We start from the raw sequence: 11,291 nt of genomic DNA, 5'->3' as shown, positions 1-11,291 counted from the left end.
AAATAGTCTTAACACCTAAAAATGCCAAAATTACCTTAAACTACAAAATAACTTTGAAAGACACGAAATGACCAAATTACCCCTAAAACATCAAAAATACACTTGAAACCACCAAAATACCCGTGAAACATCTAAAATTACCAAAAATACCCTAAATCTAGAAGAATTTTGGGATGTTTTTGGTCATTTTAGAGGTATTTTGGTTATTTTAAAAGTTTCGGGAGTATCTTGATCATTTTACAAGTTAATGGGTATTTTTGGCCATTTTAGAGGTTTCAGGGTATTTTGGTCATTCTAGTGGTTTTGGTTTTGGTTTTGTTTTGTTTTTTTTTTATTATTATTTTTTTAAATCATTCTAGTGGTTCTAGGAGTATTTTGGTCATTTTAGAGATTTCGGTGTATTTTTTGTTAGTTTAGAGGTTTCAAGGTATTTTTGCTCATTTAAGAGGTTTTGGGGGGTATTTTGATCTTTTTACGGGTTTTGGGGTATGTTAGTCATTTTAGAGGTTTTGGGGTTATTTTAGTAAATTTTTAGTTTTAGGGATATTTTGGCCATTATAGTGGTTTTGTGTGTATTTTTAGTCTTTCTAGTTGTTTGGGAGTATTTTGATTAGTTTTGAGGTTTTGAGGTATTTTTGCCATTTTAGAGGTTCAGAAGTATTTTGGTCATTTTAAAGGTTTCGAGGGTATTTTGGGTCTATAAGTTTCCAAAATGTTAAAGGCTCAAGCCCACTAAGAACAATAGTACATTGTCCTTTAGATCAAGCCCAAACAATAGAATTTCTTTAGAGAGTGAGAAAACAAACTTCAAACACAGTTCTAAATTAAGTTTTAGCTTATGGTCGAAGATTCCCAAATGATTGACAAACGTAACTAGAATGAAAGTTATGATTAAAGCTCTCCTCGGGCTGATCCGAGGATAAGTTTCTTATATATGATTAGTTCAACTTTATACCAGATAATACACTATTCACTTTCCTATTTTTCTATCTTCCAGAGAAGAAACCCCCTTTTCTGGGAGGTTCCCTCTCTTTTATATCCTTCCTTCTTCCATCATAGCCCTCCACTTGTACGCCTTAAAAAATTCTTCAGGATATTTGTCCCATCACAACTCTACTGAAAGTGGTAGAAGGGGCTTCCAGTTATGAAGTCATTGTTCAGGTGTCATTTCCACATTAATGCAACTGATATGATTGGTATAAGGCATTCAATGCAAAGGTGGGAAGTATTTCTTTCAGGGAACTTCTTGCCACGACCCTTGCTCCTTCCACGGTCCCTCCTTCTCTTCTTAGGCCTTCGTAAGATACCAACTACTTTGCTTCTGCTTCCATCCTCGGGCAGGTGGGTTCCTCGGATCTTACTCATCTCCTCGGGCTAGCTTATACAAGCTTTTCCTGGGTTTAATCCTCTCTACCCCTCGGACCCCCCACAAGGTCATTTTACAAATTTTGGTGATATTTTGGGTCATTAAAGGTAATGTGCATCACACCTTCATGTATCACATTACCTTAGTGTGATATTAAGGTGTTTAGTTCATTAAATTACATTACAATCATAATCCAAGAATGTAACATTCATATACTTAAAAAATAAACATTCTTAGAAATAATTAAAATTATTATAATAACAAATTGATTGAAAATAGCCTCAAGTCCAAAAAATTTCAAAATTACCCTTGAACCAAAAAATACTCTTGGAAGATCCAAAATGACCAAATTACTCCTAAAAAAAAAAAAAAAAAAAAAAAAAAAAAAACTTGAAATCTAAAAAATGACCAACATACCCATGTAACCTCTAAAATTACCAAAATATCCTAAATCTTATGAAAATGGCCAAAATACCCCCCCCCCCCCAAAAAACCTCAAAATGACCCAAATAGCTGCAAAAATCTCTAAAATGACAAAAATACCCCTAAAATCACTAGAATGGCCTAAATACCCCCAAAATCACTAAAATTACCAAAATACCCACTAAACCTTAAAACGACCAAAAATACCCTGAAATGTCAAAATGACCAAAATAGCCCCAAAATCTCTAAAATGAACAAAATAACTCTGAAACCTGTAAAATAATCTAAATACCCTAAAAACTTCTAACATGACCAAAATACCCTTGAAAAAAACATCTAAAATGATTAAGAAACACCCCAAAAATCGCTAAATTGACCAAAATGGCCTCAAATCCTCTAGAATGAGCAAAAAAACTTGAAACCTCTAAAATGACATAAATACCCCCTAAAATATAAAAAATGACCAAAGTACTCCTATAACCTCAAAAAGAACAAAATACATCTGAAACTTCAAAATGACCAAAAATGCCCACAAAACCTCTAAATTGGCCAAAAAAACTCCCCCAAAAACCTCTAAAATGACCAAAATACCCTTGAAATCTCTAAAATGACCAAAATATCCTAAAATATTTAAAATGATCAAAATATTCTTTAACTTCTAAAATGGTATTTAAAAAAAAATTCCTAAAACCTCGAAAATGACAAAAATACCCTTAAAACCACTAAATGACCAAAAATGTTTTTTGGTTATTTTGAAGTTTTTGGGTATTTTAGGCCAGTTTAAAAGTTTCAATGTAGTTTATTCATTAGGATGGTTTGGGGGTATTTTGGCCATTTTAGAGATTTTAGTTTTTTTGCTCATTCTAGAGGATTCAAGGGCATTTTGGTCATTTTTGTGATTTGGGGGGTATTTTTTTAAATCATTTTACAGGTTTTAGAGTATTTTGGTCATTTAGAGATTTTATGTTACTTTTGGTCATTTAAAATTTTTTCGAGGTTTCGGTGTATTTTTGGTTGTTTTGAAGTTTTAGGGGTATTTTGGTTATTTTGATGGTCATTTTAGAGGTTTCGAGGTATTTTTTTGTCATTTTTGAGTTTTCAGGGTATTTTTCTTCATTTTAGAGTTTCAAGGCATTTTTGCTCATTTTAGAGGTTTTGGGGGGTATTATAGTCATTTTATAGGTTTCAGGGGTATTTTGATAATTTTTGCGGTTTCAAAGGTATTTTGGTCATTTTAGATATTTCGAGTGTATTTTGGTCATTTTTTAGGTTTAGGGGTATTTTCGTTATTTTTTTGGTTTCAATGGTACGTTGGCCATTTTAAAAGTTTTTGGGGGTATTGTGGTAATTTTGGAGGTTTTGGGGGCATTTTGGTCATTTATAGGTTTTTGGGATATTTTGGACATTCATGGTGCATTTTAGGAATTTTGGCGGTTCTAAGGATATTTTAATCATTTTAGAGGTTTTGGGGTATTTTAGAGATTTTTTTGATATTTTAGTAATTCTCATGAGTAAAATAAATTTTTTTAGCATAGGGAATTTTTTCAATTCAATAAATTATTATATCTCCGCCAATAAATAATGTAAGATCACCCCCATTTAAGAAGGTAATGTGATTAATGTGATGTAATATAATTTGTAATCTTAGATTACGGTAATGTTAGAAAAATTAAATGAACCAGATAGGCAGATACTTTAATGTTACATTAAGGTGATGTGCATCACATTAAAAGCACATCACAACGAACCAAATGTAGTTCAACAAAAACTTGCTTGGCATAAAATTCGATTTAAAAAATGGAGTGCTGGAAATCCCAAGCTTAACGTTATACAAAGAGGCAATAGATCTTATTCCTAAATCCTAACGACATTGCATTAGAGCAGTCTCGTTACTTTGTTACGTTGGATTACCTTAGCTTATCGATAGCAACAAAGCAACGTCTGCTGTCAGCAATCTTAACACCGAAATCTTATTGTTTGATATGAACTCTGATTACAAGCGTATCTGTAAAGAATTGAGTGATCTATTAAAACAAAAACAAAAAAAGAGAGTAAAGAATTGAGTGAATTCTATAAGAAACCTTGGCATATATGGAAGGCAACATTAAGGCATCAATTATTTAGTACTTGGAGATATGCTTCTACGCACCTCAGTAGTAAATAAGCATATACATATTCTTTTAATAAAATTTAAATATCATATTCCATGGATGTAAACAAAAAAATTTCTAACAACTTTATAATCCACAAAATATTTTCATACATCTCTTTAATTTGTGACAACATTAATATTTTCAAATAGTGAAACTGGAACTCTATCTTATCTAGGAAGATAAGATAAAATTAGTTCCATTTGATTTTTCAAATTTACTTAATTATTGACATATAATCCAATGAACTATGATTAATGCAACAAAAATTAAATTAAATTAAAAGAAATTATGTTACTTTAAAATTTTAATTAAAACTCAAGTCTCTTATTCAATAATAAGAGATTTTATAAATTTACTATTCGAGTTAGGAAAATGTTAATAAATATTTTAAGGGTATTAGTTTAGTAACTATTTTTAGAAATATTTTTATAAAAAAATGATAAAATAATTAAAATTATTGATAATTTTTTATATTTTCTATAAAATTTGTGTTAAATATTTTTAAATATAATTTATCATGTATTCAAATAATTTTCAGATTGAGGTGGAGAGGCAACAAGGCTCTACCAATCCGTACATCCAAATCAATGCAAAATTAATGTCACGTATAGAATAGTAAAATGGGCAGCTGCTAACAGTAATGGTGCGTGATTGTTTTCAACCACATACGAGAGCTGGCAGTTTTAAATGTTGAGTTGAGTAATAATGATTAATTTATGGGATAAAACTATTTTTCGTTTTTATATTTTCACACAATTCTCACTTTGTCACCATCGGAAAATTATCACCGATGCTCCAAGAATGCAAGTATCGGCACTTTTCGCCATAACCACAGTTCCCTTGGATCCAAAAATTACAAACCTTGGAAACCTTCTCAGTTAGCTTATTGTTACGCGTAAGAGTTCTATTACCACCGCCGCTGCCATGGGCTCGGCCCCAAGTGTTGGAGTAATTGGGCCTGGAGGAGCGTAGGTCGGAGAAGGAAGAGGAGGAAGAAGAGTAGTCATCGAAGAATCCACCGCTGCCGCCGCGCTTGGAGGAGCCATTGGGTGGCGGAGGTAGTTCTCTGTGAAGATCCCACCTACCAAAGCCTCCATGCTGATCTATGCCACGCCAATCTGAGGCCCAAAAGCCAATATTGAAAGAGAGGAGAAGCTTTCAAGGTGAGAGGAAGAGAGGAGAGAGCATGGGAGAAAGAGAGAAACTCTGAAAGTGAGAGGAAGAGAGAGAGAGTGAGATTAAAAAATAATTTTCTAGGTTTGTTCTTGTTCTTGTTCTCCTTCTGGGTTTTGAATTTTCTTACTTTTCTGGGTTTTTATTTTTATTTCAGTTTTCTCCTTTTTTTTTTTTTTTTTTTTCATTTAGTTAAAATTTACAAATTAAATTTTTTTTTTAAAATGACGTGGCATTTGTGGGTATTATTTTAATATTTTTAATTTTTTTCCGTTTGCCAGCTGTGCAATTTTCGTCTCTGATGTAACGTCAGAGACTAAAATGAGATGTGTTTTTCAGGATAGGGACTAAAAGCGGTGAAAAAAAAAAAAGTTAGGGACTAAAGTGAGAATCGTGTGAAAATGTAAGGACAAAAAAGGATTTTAGACCTTAATTTATATTACACACACACATGCTCCTTTCAAAATGTGTTTTTAGCTCACATGACATTGTGTGTCATGTACATTGTATACAAGTAACTATTACTATTCACTAATAAGTAGTTGCCTTCCCTTTAAGACAAAAAAGTCCAAAAACCTTGTGGGGGCTGAGCAACGCTGCAGCAGTTGAACATTAATGTTCAATTTGTTCCTATACTCTTTCTTCTTTTTTTAATTTTTTATTTTAAGTGAATATTTTTTAGTCTTTACATTTTGACCTTATTTTTATTTTGGTTCATACTTTTTAATTTTATTATATTTAGTCTCTAAAATAAAAAATGCATTTCATTTTGGTCCCTACCATCATTTCAGTAATGGATTTTGCTTACATGGCAGGCGGAGTGTATTATTGACACATTAAATGTTGACGTGGCCATTAAAATAATATTAAAATTTTATTTTACATTTTTTAAATACCATGTCAGCATTTTAATAAAAAAAATTCATTTTCCATGCATTTTATTCTTTCTTTTCAGATAAACCCAAAAACAAATCTTATTCTCTCTCTCTCTCTCTCTCAGTTAAATTGCAAACTATATTCCTAAATTTTGGGGTGTTTGGATTTTACACCCTGAAATTTTAAAATTTGGATTTTATCTCCTGAAGTTCTATTCTGTTTGCATCAGCAGTTCCCCGGTCCATATTTTTCATTAAGTGCCACATGAACTTGTCACGCGTGTCTAGCTTATCCAATAAAATGATGTAACATCATTTTTATTATGCTATGTCATTTTTAATTATTTAAATTTTTAGGATACAAAAATGAAGCGATATCATTTTATTAGATAAATTAAATATGCGTGGTAAGTTTATGTTGCAATTAATGGAAAATATGGACGGGGGGCTGTTGATGCAAACAGAATAAAAATTTAGATGGTAAAATCAAAATTCTGAAATTTTAAGGTGTAAAATTCTAACACCCCAAACTTTAAGGGGTAAAATCTAAAATTTGAAATTTCAGGGTGTAAAATCCAAACGTTCCCAAATTTCAGGGGGTAAAATCTAAAATCTGGAACTTCAAGGTGTGAAATCCAAATATCCCCAAATTTTAGGGGTGTAGTTTGCAATTTAGCCTTACTTTTAAAACTATAGAGTTTAATTTGTTACTTTTTAAAACATAAGATTTTAATTTGCTACTTATCAAACTGTAATGTTTAATTCATTACATTGTTAAAATGAAATTTCTCAAAAAAGAATGGCCAATTGATCTAGTAGTTATAGAATCAATGAATTTTTTCCTCAATTTGTTGTTATTTTTATTTTTGAAAACCTTGCTCTTGTACATTTGTTATATGTCTTTAAATACTCCATTAGTTCTATTAAAATTTTGTTGTTTACTTTGATAGACAATTTGAAAATTTATATTGAAACTAAAAATGTTAAAATTTTCATTAATAAAATGGGAAAAGATAAATTTTATTCTATAAAAGATCGTCATTGAGCATAGTTTTGATAGGAGTTGTTGTTGTTGTTATTATTATTATATTGTACATTTCTAATATCATGTTATATAGCTTTTGTGCAAAAAAAAAAAAAAAATGTAATAACAAAGAGATAATTGATGAATACTAAGAGCACAAATAGTCGTTTTCTTTAGAAAGTTTTTACCGCACACAAGTTTTACTATAGGATTCTATAAAATTTTCCCTTTTTTTTGTTTTTTTTTTTTTTTTTTTTGGTTGAAGAAAAATGGGTAGAGGGGGGTGACCAGTGTGGCTTCCCTATTTGGGCGTGACCATAGTAGCACCTTACCCGCTCCCGGACGAGACCCCATACTCCCGGTCTGTGAGAAACTCATTTATTATTCTCTTGGACCGTTTGGGATGGAGATGAGATATAATAAGCACCAACACACAGCTAGTTGTTGAGGCTCGAACCCAAGTCCTGAGCCTTGTCGGCTCAGTATCTTACCAACTAGGCCACCCGAATGTTGGTTATAAAATTTTCCTCCAAGATACAATTAAGCCAAGATTTCTGCAACTGGTAAATTTGGAGAATTTTTGTTAATTTATTAAAAATGATGTAAAGGTATTTAAAATCTGAAGAGTCATCATGATTCATTTTTCCATTAAGAACCGAAATATAGCCATTCGAGATAAAGAAAAAAAAAAGCATAATTGGATATATATATATATATATATATATCTCAAATGGTACGAGTTAACTTTATAAAAGCCTAAAAGGCCTCTGTTCTTCAATCTTCATGATATTTGTCATCTGTGTGGGCTCGCTATCTCGGTTTTATAAAATACCACCCTGGGCTGATCTTCAAATAGAGAATTTTTTTTTTTTTTTTGATAAGCTCTTCAAATAGAGAATTGTGACTGTACATTGGCAGCTGTCTAAAATAGGCTAACTACTAGGGACACGCTTTAACGCTTAGCATCTACAATAAATGTTCTATAAAAAATGTCATTTTGACACATTAAAAGTCTACTTTATTATTTTACCACATTATTTTATAATATCTTATTTATAAGATGTTTTATCATTTAATTCTATACATTAAAATAATATTTACTACACATTAAAATAATATATTAACTTTTCCCACCAAACACCAAGAAAGAGAGAGAAGAAAGAAAGTCAAAAAGGATGAGAAAAAATTGAATAAAAAACAATTTTTTTTAGCATTCTTGTCTGTACTGTTCTAGTACTGTTCACATGTGGCAAAAATTATGAGATTTGGAACATCTAATAAAAGAGGTTTTTTAGTGTTTGGTGTGCCAAATGTGTCAAATATTTAGCATTTGGCACATCACTGTGGATGCTCTTAGTTGGATTATTAAGAGAGATTTCTGTCTTTTGCATAAATTATATGTTTGATTGTTTTTTTACTGAAAAGATCTGGCGTCCGATTCAAAATTTGCGCTTGGTTGATTACTTTGGCTGATTTTGGGAGACCAATCTTCAGGAGGGCATAAGGAATCTTTTTTTTTTGATAAGAGGGCATAAGGAATCTAAAGGATAAAAGTTTAAGGTTAATAATATTAGTGATTGGGTGCAAATGTGAACCATTAAAAATTTGTCATATTAATTATTTGTATAAGTGTAATTAAAAAAAGTTTGTGGCTGGATTGTCCCAGTTCTCGATCCTCCCAATGATAGGATTGATATAGAATTTATTTATTTTTCTTGTTTTAAAATCTTGTGTATAAAAGTATTGCAACATTTTACTTCAAATGAAATTTTCGTAGTAGAATTTAACATTTAATTATTCTAATAAATTAATTAAATACTAAGCTGGTAAATTGAATTTTTGAATGAGAAGAAGACCCCATCCCCTCTTCCGGTGTTTGTTTATTCTTAAAAAAAAAAAAAAAATCCCTATTAATAAGAAGAGAGAACGCTTTTTAATTTATAAAATTTTTAAGTTATTGGAGTTAATTAAGTGTCAAAATAGAGAAGAAATTGGTCAAGCAACACACAGGAAAAAGAAAAAGGTGAAGTTTTTATTTATTTATTTATTTTTTTATTAAGTGTCATTCCCATTGTCTTTTCCTTAGTTAGGGGTGTCAATGTTTGACACAACCCACAAACACGACACACATTTTTATTTATTAGGGTTGGGCCTTAGTAGATTTGGGTCATAAATAGGTTGACCCGGAAGCGATATGATAAGAAACATATCATAAGCGAGTCAACCCAAGTGACCTGCAATTGATATGTTTGACACATCAATTTATTCATGTCAACCCAAAATTAACAATTTAACACAACCTATTTAACTCGTATAACAAATAAATATTTATTTTATTTTAGATTCGTAAAATACTTTTTATATTATACATTTTATATTAGAAGCTGAGAAAATGTGAGAGAATGTGTCTTCTAGAGGATTTTCAGGAACACAACCAAACACCTTCAAATATTTTCCAAAACATTTTTTGAATGCAACCAAACACTTGAAACTATTTTCCTTTCCAAAAACTATTTTCACACGAAAATATTTTACATTTTGAAAACATTTTACATTGAGCCAAACATAGTTTTTAACGAACTGGTCCAGAAATAATTAGGGGGTGAGGTAGACTCAACAAGGCACCCACTACTCTGTATGCCCAAAATAATGCGAAATTAATGTCGTTGACAAAAGAGTACCATGGGCAGCTAGAAACAATCATAGTTTTCAACTACCAGAGCAGGCTCTAGTTTTAAATGTTGAGTTTAAGTGATAAGTGATAACTAATAATTTTTTTTTAAATTTATTTTTATAAAGATAACTAATAACTAATTAGTTGCAAGGTAGTTGAATATTTTAGGCGAAAAAACATATTTTCGTCACTTTATTTTCACACGATTCTCACTTTGGTCCCTTTATTTTATTTTTACCGCTTTTAGTCCCTATTTAGAAAAATGCCTTCCGTTTTAGTCCTTTTTGTCAGTGCCGTTAGGGCACTGACCTATGTGGCAAACGGAATTATTAAAATAATAATAAAAAATTTTATTTTGTCATTAAAAAATGCCAAATCAGCATTTAAATTTAAAAAAATAATTAATTTTAATTAAATAAAAAAATAAAAAACAGAAATAAAAATAAAAAATTACATTAATTAAGATTGAAGTGTGTCTTGAGCAAGAACAACAAGAACACAAACTCAGATCTAAAAACACAAAATTAAAATCCAAAAATCACAAACCCAAAAAATAAGAACATCAAATTAAAATAAAACTAGCGCAAACCCAAAAAATTAAAATAAAACCAGCCTTCTATTTGTATCTTTGTTTTTCTTCTTTCTTTTCAGATCCATGACTCTCTCTTTCTCTCTCAAATACCAACACCTGAACACAGCATATCGTCGCCGACACAGCGCATGCGCGACGCCGTGGTGGCGCGCCTTGTCGAGACGCTCTCCAGGCATTCCATTCTCTCCAAGTGCTACGGCACCTTGCCGAGCGACGAGGCCTCCTCCGCCGCTCGCCTCATCGAGACTGAGGCTTTCTCCACCGCCGCCGCATCCGCCTCTGTCGAGGACGACGACATCGAGATCCTCCAGGTTTACTCTCGCCAGATTAGCTGCAAAATGCTCGACACTGTTAAGACTCGTGCCTCCTCCGCTGCCGCTTCTTCTGTCGTCGACGCTGGAACTGCGCTGCAGACTCCGTCTCTCGAGGCTGCTTCCGTCACCGCTACCAGTGAGGATAACTCTCCTACCGTCACTGAATCTTAATCTCTCTCTAGGATTTAGCTTTTCTGGTATGCTAGGATAACTATGTATTTGTGTTTGGTTGACAAGAAAGGGCAGGAAAATGCTATAGGTTAATTTTCTATTGTTATTTTCTGGGTTGGTGATTTTTGAATTTTAATTTTATATTTTTAGATCTGAGTTTGTGTTCTTGATGTTCTTGTTCAAGACACACTTCGATCTTAATTAATGTGATTTTTTATTTTTATTTCTGTTTTTTATTTTTTTTATTTAGTTAAAATTAATAAATTATTTTTTTAAATTTAAATGCTAACTTAACATTTTTTAATGACAAAATAAAATTTTTTATTATTATTTTAATAATTCTGTTTGCCACGTAGGTCAGTGCCCTAACGACACTAACGGAAAGGACTAAAACGGAAGACGTTTTTTTAAATAGGGACTAAAAGCGGTAAAAATAAAATATAGGGACCAAAGTGAAAATCGTGTGAAAATATAGGAACGAAAATGTGCTTTTCGCCAATATTTTAACGTTCAATTTGTTCCTTTA

At 31.5% G+C, this 11,291-nt stretch overlaps 1 protein-coding gene across 1 annotated transcript; it reads left to right on the top strand.

Annotated features, from left to right (window-relative positions):
* Positions 1-10,357: 10,357 nt before the first annotated feature.
* Positions 10,358-10,911, top strand: LOC115959806 (MFP1 attachment factor 1-like). The gene has a single exon (XM_031078393.1). It carries the CDS (start codon positions 10,409-10,411, stop codon positions 10,763-10,765), a length of 357 nt encoding a protein of 118 aa, XP_030934253.1. The 5' UTR covers positions 10,358-10,408; the 3' UTR covers positions 10,766-10,911.
* Positions 10,912-11,291: the final 380 nt, after the last annotated feature.

The sequence above is a fragment of the Quercus lobata genome, chromosome 9, assembly GCF_001633185.2.
Source record: "Quercus lobata isolate SW786 chromosome 9, ValleyOak3.0 Primary Assembly, whole genome shotgun sequence".
NCBI classification, from domain to species: domain Eukaryota; kingdom Viridiplantae; phylum Streptophyta; class Magnoliopsida; order Fagales; family Fagaceae; genus Quercus; species Quercus lobata.
The sequence above is the reverse complement of the archived record's forward strand: the minus strand, read 5'-3'. Positions and strand labels throughout refer to the sequence as shown.